The sequence below is a fragment of the Sus scrofa genome, chromosome 13, assembly GCF_054392235.1.
Source record: "Sus scrofa isolate SSC_HxYL_T2T_F1_AM1 chromosome 13, Sscrofa_HxYL_maternal_Yorkshire_Landrace_v2.0, whole genome shotgun sequence".
NCBI lineage: Eukaryota > Metazoa > Chordata > Mammalia > Artiodactyla > Suidae > Sus > Sus scrofa.
The window spans coordinates 82,955,261-82,981,881 of NC_139395.1; the positions used below are offsets into that span (position 1 = coordinate 82,955,261).

Below are 26,621 nucleotides of genomic sequence, written 5' to 3' on the forward strand. Positions count from 1 at the left end.
GGATAAGGCTCTGCCTTGTACACTGTGTCTCTGAGCACATCCACTATCTCGTTAAATTGGTCAGGGCAGGCACACCAGGATTTTGGGAGCAGAAGTAGACCTATCAATGAAAGTCATGTTCCAGAGAAATCAAGAATGCTACCATCCCATATTGCTGCCAGTATCTGAAAATCCTGTCCCTCTTTCTGGGGTTTTTTTAAGAGACAAATGCACAAGAATTGAATGAAAGCATTTTATTTCCAGGAGGGATAAGGACAACGTATTAAATTCAGATGGATCTTGAAATCCCATTTCATCTAAGTCTTTCCTGATACACTGGATAAGCAATTATACTGAACATCATCTTCCTACTCATTGCCAATGCCACCCCCAGCTCCCAAATCCATTCTTTTGTCTCTGCATAGAGGAAATAACCCTTATCAGATATTACTTTTGTTTAATTGATGACTGTGTGCTTGTAACTGAATCTAAGTTTCCAAGGATGGGGGTTTGATGCCAAACCCAGGACTTTGAGCAGACAGGGACTGCAGGAGGTGGAGGAGGGTAGTGTGAGCTCCCAGGAACCCCTAGCGCCTGGGAACTGGCTGCCATTTTAGTCTTGGCTGTCCCAGGACTCTGGGAGTCTGCCGTGGGCCTTCTTGGCATCAATGTGGTTGTCTGTGTAACTCTCCCACATGCTGGGAAGATAGGGCCCCACATGCCTTGGTGCCGTGCCACGGTGTGGGCTGTAGCAGGACAGAGGTTGTTAGGCAGAGCTGGCATCAGCTTGCTGGGGATATTGGAGAGCGTTGGGAGCTCAGGCAGGTATCCAGTCACAGAGCAGGAGTTCAGGCAGGCTGAGGTGGGCAGGCAGGACTTAAAGGTCAGATGAGATGGTGGAGAGAATCGCAAAAGGCAGGAAAGGCCTGAAGGGTGGTCTTGATAGTCAAAAAAAGTGAAGAACCAAAGAATGGCAGGGACATCAGGATAGACCAGAGAATGCACTGGGCAGGAGGAGGCCTGGGCGCCATCCCAGTGCAGCCTGACTCCAGGCATGCTATGGGAGCCTGTGCTTTCCTTTGCATGTCTAGCCTTGGCCTCCTTATTAGTAAAATGAAGTTTCTGCTCTAGAGACTCTCTCAAGTCTCTTTCAGTAACAAAATCTTAGGGGCTTGAAAGTCCATCAGTCATCTCCTCAGCCATGGAGGAGGCCTTAGAGATCTATAGTCACCAACTGCATGTGACTAAGGGAAGTGACTCAGAAATCCCAGTGTTCCCCCCCCCGCTCCCCAGGATTTCAAAAACGACAAAATTCTATCTTTACTCACAAAAGGACTACAGCAGATGATCGTTTAAACAGCAGTTCGATCATGGAGTTTGAGAGGAAATGTAATAAAATATGTTCTTTTGTGGTAAAAAGTTTAAGGAACTGATCACATTCACTTCTCTCATTTTATATATGAAGAAAATGAGGCCTGAGAGGAGAAATCGTTTGCCCAAGGACACCTAAGAAAGTTTGAGGCAGCACAAGAAGAATCAGAAGACTCCGGTTTTCTAACAACCCAGTTCTGGCTTTTATTACACCATCCTTATCTCCCCACACCAGCTCATGTGCCAGCATCCCTGAAAGAGAATAAGACCTCAGCATTTGAAAATGTTCGAGCTTTCCTTTCTCTGATACAAAGAAGGCAGGTTTAAATCTGGCATGTTTCCTTGTAGCAGTTCCAGATATCAGTGGCTTAGAGTGTGAACTCAGTAGCACTGAAGAGAAGATGCTGGGTTACCTCTGCTACCAGTGCACTGACAGTGGGCATGTGGGTGAATGGAATCAACTGGAAAGTTTCCTGTGGGACGATCATGGTCTCTTGAGAGCCTGAAAGGCAGATACATTAAGGAATAGAGAGAGTTGTGGGTTAGGAATGAAGGGATCTGGCTATGAATCTACTCAACTACTGTGTGACCTTGGGCATGTGACCTCTCTGGGCTTCACTTTCTTCACTTATAAAGTATGGGAGTCAGGGGGCACCCTGAGGGCGCTTAAGTATGTGTACCTCACTCTTCCCCGTGGAGTTGTTCTGGCTTCTCATCAGCGAAGGTTCCTATAAGTTGGGTTCTTAGATGAGTAGTGAGTCCCAGGAGACTGGGTCTGTCTGTCCTACATTTCATGACCATCTAAATCTTCTTGAAGAACAGCTTCCTTCATGACCCCCCCGCTTAGACTCTGATGACTCCATACTCCCTACAGGAAAAAGCTACCATTCTTTTGCTTGGCATTTGAACTTCCAAGACTGGGCCCGGTGTTACCTACCCAGCTTCTCACTTATCATCTATAGAGATGCAGGTATTTAGAGTTAGAGACACAGTTTTCAATGCCAACTTTACCTCTTTGCAGCTCTGATTCCAGGCAAGTTTCCTACCCTCCCTGAGCTTTATATATAAAATGAAGATGATAAAGAACCTAGTTCAGCAATTTGATATGAAGATTAAATGAAATATCATTAAAATTGAGTAGGTACTGAATGAATGTTAGCTCACTTCCCCTTCCCCAACTAAATTATATGTTGTTGGAGAGAAGGGATGAGACGCCTCTTTTATATCCTCAGAGTGCTCTGCACAAAGCCCTTAGTGGGACAGATGCTTAATAAATATTTGTTCAATAGATTGACATTTTGTTTGTCTGTTCCAGAAGCTGTTCAGGTAAACCAAAACCTTTGCTTCTCTTTTGCAGTTTGCCCAGCTGGTGGCCATCTACAAGACATTGGGAGGAGAAAAGTTCCCACTCATTGAGCAGACCTACTACCCCAACCACAAAGAAATGGTAGGTGACTGAGTAGGGACTTCAGGCTCTCTGCTGTTTGCTCTCTGAGCTTAGTTGCATGGTTACTATGGGGCTCTGAAGAGGAGGACCTCAGCATCTCAACCCCAGAGATTCTGGTGAGGTTGAACTGCAGACCTGCTTTGTGGGGCCAGAGTGGCTGGCTTTTAGCTGACAGCCCCTTGTCTTCAAAACCTGGAGACAGAATAGGAAAGAACAGAAACCAGGGCAGTGTATCAGACTAAAAGAGTAACAAACCTATGGATCAACAATCAGAAGATTCCGCTGCTTGGGTGAAGATTCCACTCCTTCTAACCCTGGCCTGGCCACAAGTCACCAACAGTTACATTCCCTCACTGTGTGTCAGTTTCCCAGTCCAAAAGTCAAGTGGGCATAATTATTCCTGACCAAGATATTTTATATGGCACTTGCATAATTTAAGTGAGATTCTTTAAGTAATAGTCTGAAAAGTATGAAATACTCCTCAGATGTAAGGGTTATTCATGAGACCCTTCCACTCTTTGATTCCAGTCCTCAAGATTTTGATAAGACTCAAGATTTCAATAATGCCTTTTGATAAGGCATTTTCACTATGCCTTCTGTGAGGCCACCTTGGGATGATGGCATAAGGCACAGAGAAATGGGGTGGGTGGTTGGTATGAAGGCTGTTACTCATGTTTCTCCTCTGTGGTGACCTGGAGCTTAACCTCTTTTTCTCTGTCTCTATATCCTCTGCCTGAGGCCTGCACGGTCAATTGGTGATCCTACTTAACCTACCATTGGAGATTCTCTGCCACAGCTTTCCAAATCTTGTACTCTCAGACAGAGACCTCCAGAAGGGATCTCCATTTGTACCATCTCTGTGACTCAGGAGCCTTCTTCTGGCAGTTTGTCAGCAAGCCACACATAGAAGATGTATAACAACCTTGAACCTTAAAAAGAACTCCCTCCTTCATCTTTGCCAGAGCTTCTCCAAGAGAGGCACTGGAACTTAAAGCCCTCGTCCTTAATAAATCCTTGAGACCCACATCAGGGCTTTTCCTTTCAGGGCAAGTCAGGGAGCTTTGCAGAGGCTGAGGAACTCTAGGGGGCTGTGCTTAGAGAGTTCAGGGAGTCCAAGAGGGGACTGGAGAGGCTGAGGGTTGGAGGGGCTCTCTGGGGGATCAAAGCTGACCTTTTTCTGCTGTAGCATGTAGCAGGCTGTCCACTGGAAAAAGCCTGCAATGCTTAGAAAGTATATTCCCCATCTACCTTCCTTTTCCCCAAGGGCCTTTGTGTTATTTCTCTCCTGTCCTCTATCCTGAAATTTGCTCCCAAGAGAGGACCCTCTAAGATCTCTCTGAGGTGTCAAAAGCTAAGGGGAAATTTCAACTCTAAAAGAGAAAGGCTTTTTTAGCTTAAAAAAATTTTTTTAAGTAGGAATGAAAACATTAATAATCTAGTAGAGAAGGACCTTCTAAAACAGAGGAGAAGCCTTCTGGACATCAGTCGAGGGCATCAAGTATGGTTAACCCGGAGACACAATACCCAAGTCTGTTCTTGTCCAAAAAGGTGTGCTAACTGGACCAGGCCCTCTGCCAGGAATGGTTTAGAGGGGGTTATAGCATACAGAGGGAGGTTAGGCTTCACACTGAACCACTCCGTGTCCCCCAAGTCACTCCTCCAGACAGATGCAGGTGTATCAGAGGATTAGGATGAGTTGAGCCAGGAGCAGTAGAGGATGCATAGGCAAAGTATGTTGTTCTTTTCATTCCTCCAGATCAGCCTGTTTATGATACTGTCAACCCACCTCCTGGTCTTGTACACTGCAAGGCTCCTGCATCTCATGTGTATGATATGTACAACCATTTCTCCCCTGTCAGATCAATTAAGATAAAACACATTTATCTGGGGGAGAGAAAGGAGTAGTCATAGCTTAGGAAAAGAAACTTAGCCAAAATCAGTAATAAGTACTACCTTAACTAAAGGCAGGAGAGAAAAGTCATGCTACTTTCCCTAGCCCTTGACAGGTTCTGGGCTGGGGTCTTGGACACAAGCTGTAACGTGCCCACCCCTGCCCTAATACTGGCCGGACCACCCACTTGGTACTTCCCGTTATCTGGCAGTGATAAGGCAGGTGGTGACAGCCAGGGCTCTGCAGGGAAGGAAGATGGCTTGGTCTTCAGGACTCTTGAAGTATGTGGTGGTCCCTCCTAGGGCTGGATAATGTCAACAAACTCCTTCCTAAGGTGCAGGCGTCCCTGGTACCAGCTGCAGGTGCCATCAGCATGCTTCATGCAGACATAATGCTGGGCCTGGTACCCATAGAGCTTCTGTTCCAACAGCCAGTCTGTCCAGAGGCACTCGTTGGGGGCCGTGATGGTACAGGGCACCACATAGCAGGTGGTGATCTAGAGCCATAGCCATACAACATCAGAGTGAGTAGGGTGTCCTTCTTCTATTAGGCTTTTGGCCTCCTACATATCCCTATAGCCTTGCTCAGATGCCCCCCCTCCCTTAGGAAGCCCTGTCCAGTCTCCAACGTTCTCTCTTAGCTGTCCTTCCCCTGTGCTCTCTCTAGTGGCATCTCTGGAGTCAAAAGCATCTGAGGATCTTTACGCCACCACTGACCTTAAGCAAGTCACTTCACTTCCTAGAGTATTCATTTCTTCACCTTAAAAGGAAAATCTTAATTCCTCATAAATTTGTTTTAAAGCCTAAATTAAACGTTTTAAATAAATTAACCGTTATAGGGCCTGGCAAAGAGTAGACTCTCTTTAAACAGTAGTGTACTATCCTAGTCTACCTTACGTCATGGCTGCCTTCCCAGCCAAAGTGTCACTACTTTGATATCAGGGCTGTGGGCTATCTTGCTTTTCCCAGCACCAGTTTCATACAATGCCTGGTCCATGGCAGATCTCAAATATAGTACAGTACACGAATAAATCATGCATGTATGCAGGAAGGAAGGAATATATGAAAGGTGAGGCTGCAAGGCTCAAGACCTTTCCCCCAACCCCAAAAAGCCTTGGAAATGGACATTCCTTACTTGGCAGCCACAGTTCAAGTGATAGTGGTGATTCAGACTTTCTCTCTGCAAAAAGGATAGGTTCTCCCAGGGCTCAATGTAGTTGCACAGATGGATGAAGACCTTTCCGTCGCTGAGGATCTGACCTTCAAAGGGAGATGGCAGAGAGCCTAGCATGAGGAATTTGCTCGTGGAACTCCGGGAGCCCAGAATCATAGCCTCTTCAATGTCTTTTGGTGGCAGTGGTGACATGGGGCTCAATGAAGGAACCAGAAAAGCCTCTATTCTCTTTATATCAAAGCTATTATCAGGAGTTCCTGTTGTGGTTCCGTGGAAATGAACCCGGCTAGTATCCAGGAGGATTTGGGCTAGATCCCTGGCCTCACTCAGTGGGTTAAGGATCTGGCATAGCTGTGAGCTGCGGTATAGGTCACAGATATGGCTTGAATCTGGCATTGCTGCGGCTGTGGTGCAGGTTGGCAGCTGCATCTCTGATTCAACCCCTATCCTGGGAACTTCCATATGCTGAGGGTGTAGCCCTTAAAAAAAAAGCTATTACTAGACAGTGTTTGTATGAGGGAGAATTGTGGGGTGAAGTCCTTTACAATAGCTTTGGTGCAGACAGAGGGATATGGGCTTTAATCATGGTGGACCCCCCCCCCTTTTTGTCATTTACTAGTGTATGACCTTAAGAAAGTCACGTAGCTTCTCAGCCAGAAGATGAGAATAATAAGGTTGTTGTCAAGATTAAATGAGAGAATGTCTGTGAAGTTCCCAGCACAGATTTGGGCCCACTGAAGATGTGCAATAAATAGTAGGTCTCTTTTCCTTTCCAGCCTTTTCCAACCCTTCCCAGTATCTACATAGGCCAGTCTCCTGCCCCAATGATGCCTGTCATAGTGAGTCTTTCCCCTTCCTCGTCTTTACTTATCAAACTCCTTCCTATCTTCCAAACCTTTTTTAGTACCACTTTGTCCTCAAAGCCATCCCTGACCCAGCATGCTAGCCCACACCTCTGTTAGAACTTGGTCAATCAATCACTTATTGACTGAGGAACTACTATGACCTAGTACCAGGAACACAGAAATAAATATGACAGGATCTCTGTCCCGTAGTAGGGAGACAGAAAAGTAAACATAGCACACTGTTGTATGACTATATACAAGACATAGTATAAGAACACAAAGAAGCACAGTTATCTCTGTCTATGGAAAGAGTTGGGGAAGAAAGGTGTCTGAGAGCAAATGATGCTTGCATTGGGCTTCAAAGGGGATGGGAAAGAATTCACCTGCCAGACAAGCTGGGGAAGGACTTCTGGGCATAGGGACAGAGGGGCACATCCCAGCAGAATAACTTCTGCAACTGCAAGTAGTTTAGTTCAGTTTTAGGAGAAATATGGGCTGGGAACAGTCACTGACAAGTGGCAGGAATCAAGGCTGGAGAGGTCTGCAGGGTCTGGTCATAGAGGGCATTCAGTATTAGTCAAAAGAACTTGAGCCTTCTCCTATAGAACCTTCTCCTGCAGTACACTTGTGCTTTGCCATTTAACCCAATATTTGCCTATACTTGACCTCCTTGAGGTCAGCCAGCATGTTTCCTGCTTCCCCTGATGCACCACCGCACCCAGCAGAGGGCTAGGCACACAGAGGGCAGGTGCCTAGTCGGGAGGTGGCCTTGTTTGCTAGTCCTGGGACCCGGAGGGCTCAGGGGTGTGCCCTTCCTCGGCCTCTCCCACCCAGAGGCTCCCAGATCAACACAATTCCACATGCCCAGAGCTTGGGAGCCCCTACCAGTTTGGCCTCTAATGTCTATGGCTTCTCAAGAGCCATGTGTGAACTGTGAGCTCTCCGAGGTCTGTGATTTATTTCTGAGTCTCTCTCCTGCCCACGGCCTGCCAGTGAGTAGGTGGTCACTCATTGCTGAATGGATGACCAGATAGTAGAATTCCTTCTCCTGTCTGCCCTCAGCTGCTCTGTTTTTCCTTGCCTTGCCTTCTTTCTAAATATTTGTCATCCTTTAGGGCCAATTTAGATTCTACTTTTACACAGTGAAGCTTCCCTGATTTTTTACAACCACACAAACACCTCCTTTCCCTGACCTACAAAATAATTCAGTATTGCATTCATTCATTTATGGAGTATATTCTCGTGTGGTACTTTAACTGTTCTATCCCAACCAGTTTGATATGAGGAGATCTGCCTTGGCCCAAGTTCCCAGAGACAGAATCATCACATCAAGCCTAGGGCCTATGCTTTACTGTACCCCCAGAAGTACTGTGAGCCAAGAGTGTGACCCGGTCTAAAGCTAATGCCATCATAGGCTACAGTAATTATTATGTGTGTGTTGCAGGAGGAAAGGATTTACAAGTACACAATCCTCCTTTACTCTGTGAAACTAAGACCTCACCTGAAGTGTGGTATCTAGTTCAGGGTCCTGCGCCAGGCAAAGGACAGGGGCAGACTATATCTCGTTGAAGGTGGCCAGACAGGGAACCATGGCCAGCAGCCCTGGAGCCACAGTGCATGTAACTGTCATCCTCAGGCCCTGAGAGGATCATCATAAGACAGAGGGCAGAGCGGAACCCCCAGTGGACAGTGTCAGAGGGGCAGATTTGGGTTCAAGATATCAAAACTCTTGTACCAATTAAAAGTGTTTGGAAATGGAACCAGCTGTCCTAGTCAGGGAGGGCAACCTGTGAAATAGCAAGGCGGTGGCAAGGAAGACTCTTGTGTTGAAACCAAGGTTACCAAGGCTCCTCCCAACTCAGAGGCTGCTTTTTAGTAACACAGCTCTGATTTAAGCCCAAGAAAATGCCACCTGGCTCAGCTTGCTGCCAGAGCTCAGCCCTTGACAGCCTTCTCTAAGACTCAGGGCCACTTTGCTGGTCTTTAACTTACCAGTCAAGAGATACTGCTTCTGGCTGTTAGTTTCCAGTTTCACCCCACAGAGGGAAGAATCAAAAGGTGTATAGATATACTGAATATCGCTGATTTTCTCAAACCCTTTGAACATCTGAAAGGCAATTATAAAAGAGCAATATTGAGTCAGTAAGTGTACTTTATATCTTAACAGGAAAAACTTCTTGTTTCTCAATTTCAAAAAACTAAGTGAAAGTCTTGTTCAAGTCCTGTTGCATACAGATGGCCCAACTGGGTCCTTTTCTCTTAAAAACAAAAACCAAAACCTAAACCTTGGCTTATTCTGGTGAGAAGGGAGGTACCTCTAGCAGCCCCCTGCACAAGCAGCTATAGGACTAGGTGGATGCTAAGGGCCTGTTCTGCACTGTCTCTTGGATTCTGTGGGCCCTGTTCCCTATGTGTCATTCACTCCACTTCAGCATCTGTATGCCAGCATCCCTGAGCCAGGCTGCCTGCCCTACCAGCCCCACCCTCCCAGATCACACACCCCACTCCTGCTAACAGCCCAAGGGGGTAAACACCCTGTCCTGTCCCCATGTACCTTTATCTGTTTGATTTCATACCGGATCATTTTTTGAGTGTCACCTGGGTCTGTACTGGCAGGAACTACCTTCTCACTGGAGATTTTGGCCCGGATTACTGCATGGGAAGAGAAAAGACGGAACCTTTAGCAACCTGTGGGAGCAGTCCATCTGGGATCTGGATGACGTGGGGCCCCTGGAGGATTTTTGTGGGGGGAATTCTGGGTGTAGGTCTTGTTGGGTTGGGAGGAAGATGCTGGGAGTGAGGGAAACTCCTCTGTTGCTGAAAGTTCCAAACCTCTCAGGCCTATTAGGTCCTCCAGTCTCTACACTTCACCTGCTGGTCTGGGGAGTCTAGCTCTCCTCAGCCCCAGGAGCAGTGGGGTGGAGGTGAGTGGCAGGCAGAGGAGGCAGGAGGAGCCACTGGAAGGGCCTGTGAGTTGCATCCACAGGGCTCCCCCAGAACCTGTTGCACCCCTTTCCCCTGGCTTTATGAGCCTGAGGCCTCAGAGAGAGATGGCCCAGAGCTGATATTAGTCAATGTTTATTGAGTTAATAAATATTCTGACTCTCCATAGAGGTAGTTCATCTCTTGCCATTTGGGCATTAATCAAAACCCTTAAGTTCTTCCTCTGTGCCTGGCCTAACACTAGGTACTAAGCCACAAACACGATTAGGACAGGGTCCCCATCCTGCAGAACTCTTGGTCTAGTGGAGAACACACTTATAAAGACCAACAGGGAGTTCCCATTGTGGTGCAGTGGTTAACGAATCTGACTAGGAACCATGAGGTTGTGGGTTCGATCTCTGGCCTTGCTCAGTGGGTTAAGGATCTGGCATTGCCTTGAGCTGTGGTGTAGGTTGCAGACGTGGCTTGGATCCCACGTTGCTGTGGCTCTGGCATAGGCCAGTAGCTTCAGCTCCGATTAGACCCCTAGCCTGGGAACCTCCATATGCCTCGGGAAACGGCCCTAGAAAAGGCAAAAAAAAAAAAAGACCAACAGCACAGGATGGAAGGAGCACAGAAATGTTAAGAGGCGCTGTGGAAGCAACAAGGAGGCAGGAAACCTTCAGAGAAGAGATACTGAGAAAGATCTTGAAGGATAAATAGGAGTTTGCTAGGAATTTTTGTTGTTGTTGTTGTTTGTTTTTTAGTGCTGCACCCTCCGGATATGGAGGTTCCCAGGCTAGGGGTCTAATCAGAGCTGTTGCTGTCGACCTATGCCAGAGCCACAGCAACGCCACATCCGAGCCACGACTGGGACCTACATACACCACAGCTCACGGCAATACCAGATCCTTAACCCGCTGAGCAAGGCCAGGGATCCAACCCGAAATCTCATTGTTCCTAGTTGGATTCGTTTCCGCTGTGCCACGATGGGAACTCCGTGAGTTTGCTAGGAATTTAAGGGTTTCAAGGAAGGGCATTCCAGGCAGAGGGAGGGAGAGAAAGGGCAAAAGGTGTGTGTTGGGGTGGGGGCATGGTGGCACCCTCAGTTATAGGTTTGGACACAGAGGGGTGTTTATAACGAAAGACCCCACCTCCCGCCCCACTTCTGGCTTCCCCTCCCCCCATCCAGTAGATCAGAATAATCACTAATAGTCCCAGTAGCTTGCTCAATGACACCCCATAGTTACAGTAGGCAGGTTAGAGGGGATCTCTGTGGCGGCCCTTGGCAGTCTATTCCCTTGCTAGTCAGCCTGTCTCTGCGCTTGCAAGGTTGCTATGGTGCCGGCCCCGCCCGACCCATTAGCCTCTGCAGGCGGCAACGGGTGCGGCGATTTGAGCTCCTCCCTTTCCCTCCAGACTCAAGGTCTCCAGCTCCGGCCCACATAGATCCCACACAACCACCCCCAGCTGGGATCTCCAGGCTCCCCGGGACTCACCAAGCGCCGAGTGGCAGACGTGCTGCTGGGGGTGCGCGGGGGCGCAGCTGCACGCTTCACTCAGCCCCGGCGGCCGAAGCAGTGCCAGCAACCGCAGCAACAGCGCCCAGCTCGGCGCGGTCCGGGGGCTCCGGGGCATGACACTGCAGAGACCCAACTGAGCCTGTGGGGTCGGTCGGACCAAACAGCCCCTCCAGAGCTCTTCCAGAACGCGTCGCGCCCCTTGCCCCTGGCTTTATGAGGTGGACCTAGGGCCAATCCCGCCCCATTTGCTCCGCCCTCTTTTGGCTGTAGGCCATCCGGGCTGCGGGCTCTCGGCCCGCCTGGCGGGCAGGTTCAGTAAGATGAGGGAAGCAAGGAGAGAGTCCCCTACCTGTGTTTCCTGCCTGAGCTTTCTATAAGTAGAGGGATGGCACTGGGAAAGGGGGTGGTTTCAGGGCAGAAGATAGCACAGCAAAACAAAGGCGAACAGGGGCAAAGACACAAGGGACTGTGATTCAGGCAAAAAGAACAAGAGTTCGGAGAGGCACAAAGAGGGAGACAGGCAGAGTCAGAGAGAGGCAGACGGAATTACAACAGGCAAAAGAGACAGTGACAGAGGAGGACAGACCCCTTGCGGAGCTGCACACTGGGAATGAGACAAGCTACTCAGGGCTTCTTTCAGCTGCAGGAAGTGTTTTCAATGCCCTATTTATGAGGCTCCAAAGCAACAGCAAACAGTAATGGAATGGGACAGAGAAAGTTGGGGGGGGGGGCGATGTGTGTCTTGGCTCTGTCCACTGGTGGGTGGGGAGAGATAGCCCAGAAAGCAGCCAGTGCTTTAGAAACCCTTTCCCTTTCCCGTACCCAGCCTCAGACTCTGCACATAGCTGAGGACAGCACTCTTGGCGGGGGCTCAGAGCACAGGGTATCCTATCACTTAGGGCAAACCGAGCCCTCAAAGCCCTCTCCAGATCCTAGGCTACACTGATCCCTACCTCAGGTCCCCACTCAGCCAAGAGACTAAGTCTTGTTATAGAGGGTAGGGCAGCTTAGAAAGCAAAGAAGCACGGAGCCTGCAGCCATCTGACTAGAACCTTGTCCACTGTTTGACATACAGCATAGTGCTCCAAGGCTTCATATAGAAAGAAACCTATGGGATTATTATTGTGGAATGTTTCCACACAGCATTCCTTCAGAAGGTAGGAAGCTGGGTACTGAATCTATCACCAGGTAGCTTTGCAGTTTGTGTTTGTTCATTTGTTTTTGTCTTTTCTAGGACCACACCCACGGCATATGGAGGTTCCCTGGCTAGGGGTCTGATTAGAGCTGTAGCCATTGGCCTACGTCAGCGCCACAGCAACGTCAGATCTGCGCTGCATCTGTGACCTACACCACATCTCACGGCAATGCCAGATCCTTAACCCACTGAGCATTGAGGCCAGGGATTGAACCCACATCCTCATGGATACTAGTCAGGTTCGCTAACCACTGAGCCACAATGGGAACTCCTAGCTTTGAATCTTTTGCCTGAGCCACACTGCCTTTTCCATAAAGTAGGGTTGAACTACGAGGCCCTTTGAAACTGAACTGGCCTCAGTCAGAAATACTGAAATCCTCAGGTCAGGTACTCCCTGTATCTGGTCACCCTTAGGATTCCCATGGGAATCTGACTTATCATCAGAATCAACATTATTTCCTGTGAAAGATGTCTTTTCATTTCAATGTGGTGATGTTGGAAAAGAAGGAAACTGAAAGAGCTGAGCCTGACTGAGAAGGATGAGATTTGGTGTCTAGGTTTGGTTCTTCATACAACACCCAAACCAAAATAGAGTCTGATGTGTTAGCAGATGGGATCTCAGAAACATCCAGTCTAGACTCTTCCTTGGGCAGATGTGAAGGCTGAGGCTTGCAGGACTTGCAGAGAGGACTGGAATGCAAGGCAAGACTCCTGACGCCTAGCGTAGTGCTCCTTCTACTCCAACCATGGTACTTCTCCCATTGCCGCTTCATCAGAGCTTGAAATCCTGCCTTTGGAGGGCAGTTCTTCTTTCACATTTTTATTGTTCCTCTGTTACAATGCGGCTACCTCAAGGTAGTGTTCACTCTCCTAGGATCTCTTTTGGAAGATAAACATGTTTAATTCTTTTGTCAGGTGTCTTCCAAGCCCCAAGCTGGCCTTCACATAGTAAGCTGTGTTTGGTGGTAAGGTAAGAGTGTTGGTGAGCAAGAAAGAGAGTGTGAAAGGGGAGAAAAGCCAGGTTCAGTACAGGAAAGCTGCACACGTGAAGGAGGAGAGGAGGGTACTAAGAAGTACCTGACAAAAGGGACATTAAGATTCCAAAGATACACTTCTTTTAAAATTTGAGTTTACTAAAGAATATTTTACATACAGTAAAATTTACCCTTTCAAAGATGCATTTTTTAAAAAAAATTCTTCTTTGCTAAGGGCCAGTCCAATTCCAGGCCAGGGTTTGTCCAATGCAGAGAGGTTTGAAGCAATAAGTTTTAAAAATGTAGAGAGTAGCAAGTAGGAAAGCAGGTTTTTATAGCTCTACCGCTAATATGTTGTGATCTTAAGCAAGTCACTGTTCCCCTATAGGCTTCAGTTTTTAAATTTGTGAAGCAAGTAGGTTGCATTATTTTTTTAAAGAGCCCTTCCAAGCATGTTCCCAAGAAAAATATCTGTAAGATTCCACAGAGACACAGGTACAGTCTGACCAATTCGTTCCTTTCTCTGCTTTCAGCTGACACTGCCCACGTTCCCTGTGGTGGTGAAGATCGGCCATGCTCACTCGGGCATGGGCAAGGTAAGGCCAGGGCCTGCTGTGCTCTGGGGTTGAGGCCAAGAAGGACCTTTTCAGAAAGCTGGTTGTACACTGTTCTTCTCTCTGTTGCTGGTGAATTCTGTCCAAGGAGAAGATGCTTTGGCCTCTCTGAAGCCATGAGTGTTACCCAAACAGCCGTCTTTCAGCTGGAAGAATGCCAACCACCTGAGAGGTCCCTGTGCCCTTTGCAGCAAATGTGGCTCCTGAGCCCTGGGAAGGGAAGCTCAAGTGTAGGGACCTCCTAGGGAGACGTGGCACCCACGTTTGCATCTGGAAGGAAATATTTTGATGGGTTTGGAGGCTCAGGGCTCTCATGACTCTCAGTGTGTATGTAAGTCTCCCTTTCTCCCTCTCTGCCTTGTTCCAACATTAGGTCAAAGTGGAAAACCACTATGACTTCCAAGACATTGCCAGCGTGGTGGCCCTCACCCAGACCTATGCCACAGCAGAGCCTTTCATTGATGCCAAGTATGACATCCGGGTCCAGAAGATAGGCAACAACTACAAGGCTTACATGTAAGTGGGGTGGGGTCTCCCTAGATACCCTTCACTGTCTCTTCAGCTCAGGGGAGAATCTCAGCCTCCAGGTAGGAGCCAGCTGTCAGTTCAGCCTCCTCCGGCCACATGCAGAGAACAGAGAGAGGGCACCATTCAAGTCAGGGAGTCTTGGCCTGGCTTCCTTTCAAGGCAGAGGAGGGGTTCCTGAACCAAGATGAGAAATAAAATTAATATTTATTTTCACTAGCTTTTAAGTAAAACCTGACGTTCTCCTCAGTTCTGAATAGAGGCAACTCTCTAGTCACAGCATCGTGTGTGATTTGTTACTAAAGATAACCAGAGAGATTTTTGTATCGCATATACTTGTGACAGGTATCTCTACATACCAGTTACTTTTATCACTACTTAAGAATCTTGTAGTTAGACTTGCCGCTACATTTATACCTGTAAATACACTTGTTATTTACAAAGGAACTTTTTTTTCTAAGTTCATATTGGTTTGTTTTATTTTTGATAATTCTACTTTTTATTTATTTTGATAACTATTTTTTTCTATTTAATTATTTTAAATAATTGAGTTCCTTTGTTGTCCTGTGTACTTTATTTTATACATTTATGCACTATATATATATATATATATATATATATATTGGCCACACCTGCAGCATATGGAAGTTCCTGGGCCAAGGATTGAGTCTAAGCTGCAGCTATGACCTATGCCACAGCTACAGCAATGCCAGATCCTTGATCCACTGTGTTGGGCCTGGGAATCAAACCTGTACCTCAGCGGCGACCTGAGCCGCTGCAGAAACATTGCCAGAGCCTTCACCTGCCGTACCACAAGGGAACCACCATACACATCTTATATATTTTATATATCGAAAGGAATCCACAGGCTTCCCCTGGCTGCCAGAGGATGAAAAGGATAAGAAATTCCTGATGTAAATATATAGCCCTGCAAACACTACAGAGCATTAAGAGCCTAGGTGGCTATGAAAATTGATGACATTTCCACATAACTGTCCACTTGCCAGAATGGAACAATAAAGTTTCCCTCCAATAGAATTTAGAAAAAGAAAAGATTTCAAGACTACCCAATCTTCCATAATATACATAAGAATGAATAGGGCTCACAAGTCCAATTTTGGAAATATTAACTTCAAACTTGAGAAAAAAACTTCAAGTAGTATTTTCTTTACAAATGAAGAACGTTACAGAGTATGAATTTGATCTTTGCCTCTCGGAACTTGAGCAGACATCAGGGTTGAGCAGCTTCCCTCTCCCTTACCCACCCATTTCCATTTTCCTTCCCTCATCTTTCTTTTTACTGTTATACTCCTTCTCCTCCCCCAAGTTAGTTAGGAGCCCCTTCCCTGCACTCCCTTCTTTTAACCCTTCACACGTCTCTGGTTTAGCACTTTTCACACATAAGTGTTTGTACCACTCTCCTCTGAGCTCTAGGCTGGAAAGACAGAGTCCTGGCCTGCTTCCTAGGACAGTAGCAGCTGCCTTGAAGGTGCCCAGTAAGTGTGTGGGGAAGAGCCTTTGTGGAGAACTGAGGCATAGAATCTTTTTTACCTTTATTGACCGGATAAATACTTTAAAAAAAAATAATTTTTAATTTAAGGTCTTTCTGCTTGAGAAAGGAATTTATGGTTTCTCTAATATTATGTACAATGTAAGACAGGATAATTTAAAAGACCATTATAAAAACTAGTTAATATAATCAGAAAAATCGATAAGTTCAGGCACCTAGGAAAGCAGATTTTCTATCCTTTAATTTCAAAATCCCCTAAATTGGAGTTCCTGCTAAGCACAGTGCTTAAGGATCTGGCATTGTTACTGTAGTGGCTCAGGTTGCTACAGAGGCACGTGTTTGATCCCCAGCCCAGTGCTGGGCGTTAAGGATCTGGCATTGCTGCAGTGGGGCATAGATCGCAGCTGCAGCTTGAATTTGACCCCTGTACCAGGAACTTCCATATGCCACAAGTATGGCCAAAAAAAAAAAAAAAAATCCCCTAAATAATCACAAAATATTTATGACAGTGAGGCAACGGTATCTTGATCCTTAAAAGGAGACACTGCATTTTTAAAGGTTGGGATTCCCAAAAACAATTTAAATGAAGCATAAGAAAAGAGAATCCTCAAACATTGATGAAGGGTGGGCGACTAGAGCAGCTTTAGAAAACATTTATTTACTTTCTTATTTGCAAGGGGCTGTCAGTTATTTGGGAGAATGTTGAGGTCCTCTCAGCTCCTCATCCCAAAATTTGTGGCCATCCTCTTGCTCTCAGAAGAAGGAATTGACTTGGCAATAGCCAAGATAAAGTTTGAGATTTTTCCCTTCTCCCCCAGCTCTCACCCAAGGGACCCAGAGACAGCCATATTGGGTGGAAGGAAGGAAGGTGCTGTTCCTGCTCCTCTGTCAGTAGGCAATAACGTGGGTCCCTCTGGAGGTCCTGTGATGACCTGTGAGTCCTGAGAGGCAGTCAAGCTGTCCCTGAATGGCTTCTTGGTTTCTCCTCTGCTCCCATATGCCCCAGGTGGCCTGTGTGGATCTGTGCCCTGCATCCCATTGTTAGAGAAAGGTGTAAAGTGTAAGGGACATTATTGTTACTTGTTCAAAGTTTCTGAGACCCTATTGTGTACGAAGGTGTTGTGCTGGGGACATGAAGCCCAGCCTGGTCACAGGAACACACCTGTGAAACACCAATGTTAGGGAGACAGTGTAATCTTTACTATGATCTGTCTTTGTGTTTCTACTTGTGTTTGCAAGCCTCTCAGTTGTCAGTTGTTTGTTTTTTCTGAACTAGGTAGTGGGGTATAGGGGAAAGCACAGCACAATAAGAGTCCTGCATTCTTATCTTGTATCTACTTTGAATAGATGTACCATCTGGACAAGACAGCTAACTGTTCTGAGTCTTAATTTCCTTGTCTGTAGAGTGGGGGCAAGAATCCCAGCTTACTCACAACAGGGGGTTTGCAGTGAGGCTCTGGTGGGGGATTTGGGAAGGAAGAATCTTGGAAGGTAGCCAGTACCGTACAAATGTGAGGAGTTGTTATTACCATATCAGTCGATTCACTGGCTGCCTCAGGGCTGAAAGACCAGCCGGGTGTCTCAGTTTCTCAATGTCTGAAATCAGATTTCTGGGGAGAGTACGCCTGAGAACTGCTGAGTGAGAAGCACATCATCCAATCTTCTGTCATAATGAGTGATAAGGACGGCACATGAAGGGCTCTGTCAGTGGTTGAGCAGGGCTTTTCTGTCCCCTAGGCCATCCCCTTCCTCTAGACTGTCTGAGTGAAGACTAATTTAAAAGACATATTTTTGATGTCTTACAGTTTATTTAAAATCATATCAATTGGTCTTCATGACAACCCTGTTCACACTAGGATAAAGGAGACTCAGAGAGGTGAAAGGATTCACCAGAGGTCACCCTGCCAGTCAAGGGCAAATCCAGAACCAGAAACCAGGCCATCTGCCTCCAGTTTAATCCAAGACTAGTTGAGTCTAGCACATGTTCATAAACAGAGGGTGCAGAGGGTACGAAAGAGAAGAGGTTATTGACTTGATTCCATCAGCTCCATTTGATGGATGAAGGAATTTCCCTGAAGAGGTTACCTGGCTTGCCCAGGGTCACATTGCTGATAAAAAGGCCCGCAGAATTGAATGAATGAATATGTGAGTCAGTAAGGAAGCCATTGAAGGAGTTCCTATTGTGGTACACCAGAAACAAATCTGACTAGGAACCATGAGGTTGCGGGTTTGATCCCTGGCCTTGCTCAGTGGGTTAAGGATACAGCGTTGCGATGAGCTGTGGTGTAGATTGCAGACGCAGCTTGGATCTGGTGTTGCTGTGGCTCTGGCATAGGCCTGCAGCAACAGCTCCAATTAGACCCCTAGCCTGGGAACCTCCGTGTGCTGCAGGTGCAACCCTAAAAGGACAAAAGACAAAAAAAAAAAAAGCAAGTCATTGGGAGACATTCCTGGGAACCCTGAGGGTATTCCCAGGGTCAGTAGAATTCAATTTGTATAGCCCGAGTCAGCCTAGATATCTAGTGGGGAGGCTGCTGGGAATACAGACACAATGTATACCCTCAAGTGGCTTATAGACTTGTGGACAGAAGACTTAGCTCAAATAACTGAAGTAAAAGTGGAAAAAGGATTTTAAGTGAGGTGCAAGCTCTCTGCATCCTAAGGAGAACGTGTGCTCCACGGAACCAGAGCAGTCTGAGTGGGACTCTTGTAGAAGGAGGAGAGCATTGCAGGTCGAGGTTGGCAGAGGCGGCCAGGCTCTAGGCTGAGATGGGCCCCTGGGCTGTTTGTGGGAGAAGCAGGTGGGAAAGCAGCGTTGAGCCCTCCTCTTGCTGGCACGCCTCACTGTCTTCCCTGTCCTGGCGGGACCTTGTTGTAGGAGGACGTCGATCTCAGGGAACTGGAAGACCAACACCGGCTCTGCAATGCTGGAGCAGATCGCCATGTCAGACAGGTGAGTGAGAGGATGAATCACCCCTGAGCCTGGTGAGGGGCGGGGGCTTCTGTAGATGAAGAGAAATGAGCCCTGTCCAAAGGGAGCCCCTAATCAGCCCAGACAGATGTAACACGAAAGCCCAAGCACCTAGTTAACAAGATCAGGCAGGACTAAGTTATGTGCTAAATTATGGAGATAAAGACTGGACAGACCATAGAAGCTCCAAGAAAGAAGGAGTCACTTTGGGCCGGAATAGCCAAGGACGGCCTCCTAGAGTAGATGAGACCTGCTCTGAGCCTGGAAAGACAGGTAGGATCTGGAGAGCGAAGCAGGAGGGCACCATAGATAGGGCAGTGTGCTTGATGGGGATGGCAGGCCAAGGGGAAGAAGGGGAGGGGCAGGAGAGGTGGAGGCAGGAAGGAGAGCATGACCAGCAAACAGGCTTGATGGGAGCCAGGGCCCCAGCCTCAGGATACCTTCCCATCCCCTCCAGGTACAAGCTGTGGGTGGATACCTGCTCTGAGATGTTTGGTGGCCTGGACATCTGTGCTGTCAAAGCTGTACATGGCAAAGATGGGAAAGACTACATTTTTGAGGTAAGGCTTGCCCACGGAGTATCTCAGTAAGAGACAACCCCAATGGCTGGAGGCCAAGCTTTTGGCTTGAGAATGACATAGGCAGCCTGGACTGCCTTTAGCTTAGCATCCCCTGGGCCATGGGAAGGTTCCAGATGATATGATCGGGGGTGTACATAGCAAAACGCATCTGCCAGTGGGAGGTATTGTTTCCAGCCAGCTAGGCTGACCCACACCATCGGTAAGAGATGCCAGACCAGGATTCCTGGGTCCTAGCCTGCCACTCCTCTGGGAAGATTAGTGATTTTGACATTCTTGGTTTCAGAAAGCTGGCCTTGGGCATCATTCAGTCCAGTCTGCTCATTTTGCCAGTGAGAAAACTGAGGCCTAATACCGTGAGCATGTGCCCAAGACCACAGAGCGAATAGGTGTCTCAGCTTGGGCTAGAACTCAGGTCTCCTAGATGCAGGAGGTTCCTCTAAGCTCTTCTCTGAGCCTTGGAGATACTTAACACAACCTGGGCCTCCAGCACAACTTTTCTGACTCTTTGGCCATATTAAAGGAATCAGTGGCCACATGATCTTTCACACACATTCCTGCCCAGTCTTACTGGGAGCAGGAGAGGCTCTATGCCAGGAGTTGGTGAAATTTGCAAAGGATTAGCATCTGGAGCCCAAAGTGGGCTATGGAATCTACTCCATAGTCTGCTTAGCATATAACCTTCTGGATGGTCATACCTCCTCACTCTGGGCAGGCCTCAGTTTTCTCATCCATGAATGAGAGCATTGGACTAGAGTCTATGATCCTGGGCAGGCAGACACTTCCTAAAGGAGGAACACACTGATCTGGACCTTGAGGTACAGGGAAAACCAGGATTGGTGGTAAAATAAGAAGGTATTCCAGATCATTGGCAAAGGCAGGAATCCGTCATTTAGTTGGGCAGAGTATGTTGTGTAGGGGCAGAAATTCTGTGGGTGAAAATGGCCTTCCAGTGTCCTGGGGCTCCTGTCTGCAAGCCTCAGAGCCCCAGGCTGGACTCTCTCCTTGCTCTCCTCCTTTCCTCATGACCTTCAGTCACTAGACTGAAGTCTCACTGATCCTTGGCCTAGGTGAAGGTTGGGGGAGGCCTAAGGCAAAGATTTGCAAGAGAAGGAGACAGAGGGCCAATTTGTGCAAAGGAACATGCTTCCAACTGAAGACAAAAGCTCCAGCTTCACCCTGACCTATCTCTGCTGACTTAAGTCCTACTCACTCTGAAAGACTGTACTAGGCTCTGGATGTTTCCAGACCTTTTCCTAACCTGGGCCACTCCTCCACCAGGTCATGGACTGTAGCATGCCGCTCATCGGGGAACACCAGGTGGAGGACAGACAACTCATCACCGAACTGGTCATCAGCAAGATGAACCAGCTACTGTCCAGGACCCCTGCCCTGTCTCCTCAGAGACCTTTAACCACCCAGCAGCCACAGGTGAGCAGGGGATAGACACAGGAGAGCCAAGAACCACTCCCAAGCCCACTGCTCTAGACTTTGGTGGCTCTAGGATGGAGCAGAGGTCAGATACCCGCAGGCCTGGGTGGGATCTATGGAGTCTTTTCCTTCTCCCCCTCTTTGCCTTCTCTCCCCACTAGACACCTGATTATCTTCCACTACCCCTTATAGGAACCTTCTCATTAGCAGTCTGCAGGATCAGCTATAGAACTGTCCAGAGATGGAGTGCCGGATCTCTTTCCTCTAAACTTGAAGTCTCCAGGGAACCAGAATCATGTTCCCCTGGGAGTTAAGATGCTTCCACTTTTTAACCTGAGAGGTCTCTGAGGAAGGTCTGGGTCATATCTCTCATTAGCTGTTCACTGCCTGAGAGGTCTGCCACATTTACAGAGAAAGAAGGGTATTTCTGAGAAATCTGCTGATAGGGAGAAAGGGAGAGTCAAGTCCCTAATTCTGGGAGAGAATGACAAGGTAAAACTCAAAGTAGAAATCTGCTTTCCTTCCTATGGAACAGGAGGCAGCTTTCTTCAGTTGACTGTGGTACGTGACCATGGCCAATCATGTTCACAGAGACAGTACTCCAGCTGCACGTCTAGTGGAAAATCCACACTCAAGTTTTTGTAGAACCTCAGGCCCTGTGCTTCTAGAATAGGCCAAAGAAAGTCAGGGACCCTGGGTCTGAGGGCCTTTAGTCCCACGTAGGAGGCAGCTCATTTTGTGAAAACATCCCCAAACTCTTCTCTGCATTGAACTTTTCCACAATGGAGTAGTAAGAACTTGGAACAATGAATCCAAGAACTGAGTCCTAGTCTAGCTCTTCCCCCTCAATAGCTGTGTGACTTTAGGGGGAAGTTACTACCGTTTCACTTATCCCTTGTAAATGACAATCTCTCAGCAATCTTTCTTTTAAGATCCTACTTCAAACAGTTAGGGAGGCTAACTCAGAATGTGGGCTTTGAAGCAAGAAATACCCAGGTCTGAATCCTAGGCGCTCCATTTACTGGCTTTGTGACCTTGAACAAGGGCCTTATCTGTGGCTCAAGAGAAATGTGAATAACAGCACCTATCTTCTAGGTTGTTAAAAGGATCAAATGAAATACGGCATAGTGCGTCATAAATGCTCAGCAAAAGTTACCTATGTTATTATGTAAGAAAGCAGCCTCTGGGTGTGGGGCCCTAGGCTTAGGCTCTGAGATCATCACACCGTCTTCTAGAGATCAGGGATTATACTTTAATCAGAAACCAAGTCATTGGATTCTTCAAATCTTTCAGTAAGAAAGAAGAAAAGGAGGGGGAGAGGAACACAAACGGTATAAGATAGTTTGGATTATTTAGTATAGAAGCAAACTACCCCACATTTATCTTCTCATCATTTGAACATCACAGGATCATAGCCTGGAGGCATAGTTGCCTTTCCTAACAATGGGCCTGAACCATCAGCAGAGTTATATTTTAGTCAGTATTCCATGTTCTGTTTAAGAAGGCCAGAATCATAATGTATAAGAAGGATTTCTGTAGAAAATGACTAAAATAAAACAATATGGTAAGTGGCAAGTGAATTCCCTGTCTGAATCTCAGTCGTGCCTCCCACCGCAGCCACTCCCGTAATAGAAATGATAGCTGAATACCTTTTGAGCTTTAAAAATCTCTTTGAGTAGAATTCTCCTTCCATGCTGACTGATATTGGATGAGCTTCTGGGCCAACAGATGTCAGCATTCCCTTTGGGTATCTAAGTTGAGAGAAGCTCCATATCTAAGCTTTCGTGTGGGTGCTTCACACCTTCTACAGGCAGCTTGTGCTGTGTGGGGCCTCTGACCAAGTGCAAGTGCAACCCATTCCTGTGCTTCAGGAGCACAGTCACTAGAGAATTACGTAGGGTAATTAGGAGAACACAGCTTAGCTGTTTGTTAGAGATATAAGTCTGGCGTTCCTGTTGCGGCTCAGCGGGTTAAGAACCTGACTTGTATCCATAAGGATGCAGGTTTGATCCCTGGCCTCCCTCAGCGGGTTAAGGATCCAGCATTGCCACAAGCTGTGGTTTAAGCTGGTGGCAATAGCTCCGATTTGAGCCTGGGAACTTCCATATGCCATGGGCGTGACCCTTAAAAAAAAAAAAGAGAGAGATAAGCCCATTTTTTAAATATTGTGCTTAACTGCAGGTGATAAAAACATTTCCCTGGTTAAAATAATATCAGGCCTGCAATAGATTTTATGATTTTGTAAATCTGATGGAATCAAGGTGTTTGAGTTTTAGTCTTGGCTTTTGTTCTAGGGGTTGAGACATTCAGGAGCTAGTTTCAGTGTTCAGAGTTTTTGTTGGGTTTCATAGGCATGCTTGCTTGGTTGATCACCTGGTTGAACTCAGTCTCCAACATCCTCCTCCCTGGAGGTCAGTCGAATACCACAGGGCCTGAGGGGCACCCCCCCACCCCAGGAGCCACCTCTTCTTCACACACTCTTGGGTCTGAGGGGCCCCCACCTTGAATAATAAAGACACTTATCGTTCAGGAAATTCCAAAAGTTTAGAGGCTACTTCCCAAAGTGGGAGGAGCTTGGGAACAAAGGCCAGATCTCTCTTTGGGCAAGGCCAGATTCTTTACTACATACATAATTAATTTAGCAAATGTCTCTCAGATACTTTCATGTCTTATTCATCTGTGTTCTCACTGATTAGCACAGACCTAGCCCAAAGTACATGCTTAAAATTAGTTCATAGGACTTAGGGCCACAGTGATAAATGAGATGCCCATAACCATCCTGGCTTTGCTCACTGTGCCCAGCCACACCATCAAGGGCCTTTGTTTTTTTTTTTGTTTTGTTTTGTTTTTTGCCATTTCTTGGGCCGCTCTTGCGGCATATGGAGGTTCCCAGGCTAGGGGTCTAATCAGAGTTGTAGCCGCCTGTCTACACCAGAACCACATCAATGCAGGATCCGAGCCACGTCTGCGACCCACACCACAGCTCACGGCTATGCCGGATCCTTAACCCACTGAGCAAGGCCAGGGATAGAACCCGCCACCCCATGGTTCCCAGTCGGATTCGTTAACCACTGCGCCACGACAGGAACTCCCATCAAGGGCCTTTGTATTAGCTGTGTCCTTTCTCTGAAGTGCTTCCCCCCCCCTTTTTTTTTGCATGGCTGGTTCCTTGATGACTGTATACCTGATATTCCCTCAACCATCCAATCCAAAGTTGCCCCCTAGCCACTGGCTACCACCCCTCCCTTCTTTAATTTTCTGCACAGCACTTGCTATCAGTTAAGGTAATTTTCATCTGTGTGTTTCTTTGTCTCTTCCACTCGAATGTAAGCACCTCAAGAGTGGAGATTGTTCACTGCTGCATCTCTCAGTAGCCAGTACCTGGCAGCTGCTGGATGTGCTAAGGGTGCACCAAGGAGGGGTGGGGGCATGGTCTGCTCAGGTAGAAAAGTCCATCAACAATAAAAAACTGTCTGCTTTTTATTATCACTACGTGATAGCAATTTTATGTAAATGACAATGATACGCCACTCCTACCTACCCCTCCCTCCATCTGCCATTGCAACACATATTTGTTAGAGGAGTTCCCAATTGGAGTAAGTGTCTTTAACAGCTCTAGCAGCATATTGGGCTTGGTGTCCTATGAAGGATTCTGGTAGAGTGCAAATGGAAGAGATGTAAACAAAGCACGTCACCTGGGTCCCAGCCAGGACTTGGCACAGTGAACTGAACCCTTCAGTGCTGACTAACGCACGTTCCACTCCTCACACTCAGGCCCCTCTTGCTGGCCTCTTTCTTCTGTGGCTCTGGCAGCTCAGGCTGCAAGAGATTCTGTCCTGAGTCACAAGTCTAGATGCTGCTTCTTACCCAGTATTCTAGGTCAAGACCGAGACAGACTTATGGCAAACCATTTGTCTCTCTTTCTTTCTCCCTCTCTATCCTTGCCTGCAGCTCCCTCGTTAGAGCTTTCATTTCTTGGACTCTCAAAGCACGACGAAAAGAGGCTTGGGGGCTGGGGGGAACAGAGAGCCTCCCTTACCTTGTTGTCGGCCAGCCTCCTAGCCCAGAGTAGATTAATTATAGAAAGCTGAGAGGAAAATCATGGAGGTGGGCCCAGGCCAGCTGCTGGACCCAGTTCAAAGGAATAGGGGCAGGGATGTAAGAGGCCCTATCACTGAAAGCAGGCAGATGAGTGGCAGAGCCTTATCTGGCTGATGACAACTTGACCCCAGCCTGGCTAGACTCCCTGCTTTGGGGCTGCCCTGAGAATTGGCCAGGGCAAGTGACCCCCCCCACCCCACCCCACTCCATGGGCTCTGGAATGTTTTAGGGAGACTGTTCTCGAGGTGGCAGTGACACCTGGTGGCCAGTGACAACCGAAACCTCCAGGCTGTGTACCCGCAGAACCTAGGTTCCCTGTAGGCCTGCCCTGCCATTCCCCTCACACTCACTAACCCCGGGGTCTGTCATCTGGCTCTGAGCTGGGCCTTATATCTTGGGCTCTGGAGAAGTGTGTGCTGCTCCTGAGACTCCCAGGAACCAGGGAGAGAACTACAGGTGGACAGAGCTTTCAGGTCATGAAAAAGGTGGCAGCATGGGGTTCTTCTTCTTATGGCTAGTCTGTTGTCATTTCCCACATCACGGCTCTTTTTTATTTTCTTGTAAAATCTTCCAGAGCTGAAGGGCTAAGTTGCTAATGAAGGGTTTGCAGACACCCATGAGCTTTCTATTTGGGTTAGATCCTTGAGGACTGATTCTAAGATTCAACCTTTGGAAACATTCATGGACAAAATGTGCCCAGAAGGAAGATGAGGCTCATTCCCCACCTTGAGCTGATCAGAGCACACCTCCAATGTTGCTTCTGATCTGAGGGTCACAGCATAACAAGGATGAAGTTTAACTGGCAGGTGCTCAGAGGACAGAGGCCTGGAGGTCAGGGCATTTGGCAGATGTGTTCTAAATGCTAAAGTGGCTGCTGTGGAGTAGCAGTCGTCTCAAGGAGCCCATAACTTAATATGGTCAGCTCTCTGACAGCTGTCGTGGGACAGAACTGGTGCTAAAGGCAAAGCTGCTGGAAGACGTGAGTAAAGTCTCTGAGAGGAAATGGCTGCTTGGGGAAGCGGTACTGCTGATGGCCCAGCCACTTGTCAGGCACATTGTGAAAGGCTGGGCTGGGGGCTAGAGCTGTTGGAACAGGCAACTTTTAAAAATCTCCTTTCCGGATCTGAGATGCTCTGATCCAGGCCGTGTGCTAGCCATGGACCCAGGAAAGGCAGCCATGAGGCTCTGAATTCAAGGACTGAGGCCTCATAACCTCTGGCCTCTGGTAGAGCATTATGCAAGTCCTTTTTCACTGGCTCTCTGGTTTAAAGAGCTACTCAAAAATATTCCCAGCCAGGTCTTTCCAGCTACAAAGGGCTCAGAAAGATGAAGTCTCATGAGTGTAAGAAGACCAAGATTGAGAAGGGGTTTCTCTGGAGTTTAAAGGGCCATGTAGGTAGGGAGGAAACACAGCTCAGACCCCACACACAGGACTAAGAGAGCTCTACTCAGCTTAGAAGTCAGTTTCAGACAAGAAAGGCCTTCCTGCTTCCCACAGCAGGACTGCTTTAGGGAATTTGTTCCCCAGTGAGTATAAGCTGGAGATGTGAGATTTGAGGCAGGTTCAGATA

General features: G+C 47.5%; 2 protein-coding genes across 3 annotated transcripts in view; one reads left to right on the forward strand and one right to left on the reverse strand.

Moving 5' to 3' along the window:
- The window catches only part of SYN2 (synapsin II), a 175,147-nt gene that overhangs the window by 133,263 nt on the left and 15,263 nt on the right, over positions 1 to 26,621 (forward strand). Inside the window, exons 5-10 of the mRNA XM_021069343.2 lie at positions 2,708 to 2,797; positions 13,854 to 13,916; positions 14,308 to 14,450; positions 18,848 to 18,922; positions 19,398 to 19,500; positions 20,800 to 20,949. Of these exons, the coding sequence (XP_020925002.2) occupies positions 2,708 to 2,797; positions 13,854 to 13,916; positions 14,308 to 14,450; positions 18,848 to 18,922; positions 19,398 to 19,500; positions 20,800 to 20,949 (624 nt within the window). The remainder of the gene's footprint in view (positions 1 to 2,707; positions 2,798 to 13,853; positions 13,917 to 14,307; positions 14,451 to 18,847; positions 18,923 to 19,397; positions 19,501 to 20,799; positions 20,950 to 26,621) is intronic.
- Positions 219 to 11,371, reverse strand: TIMP4 (TIMP metallopeptidase inhibitor 4). Of its 2 annotated transcripts, none has more exons than XM_084989517.1 (5): positions 11,128 to 11,371; positions 9,283 to 9,358; positions 8,699 to 8,813; positions 5,823 to 5,947; positions 219 to 5,184 (listed from the first exon to the last, which is right to left on the reverse strand). In XM_084989517.1, exons 3-5 carry the CDS (start codon positions 8,811 to 8,813, stop codon positions 4,987 to 4,989), a joined length of 438 nt encoding a protein of 145 aa, XP_084845643.1. In that variant the 5' UTR covers positions 9,283 to 9,358; positions 11,128 to 11,371; the 3' UTR covers positions 219 to 4,986. The 2 variants fall into 2 exon arrangements, with proteins under 2 accessions (XP_084845643.1, XP_020925003.2); XM_021069344.2 differs by having other exon boundaries at positions 9,261 to 9,358.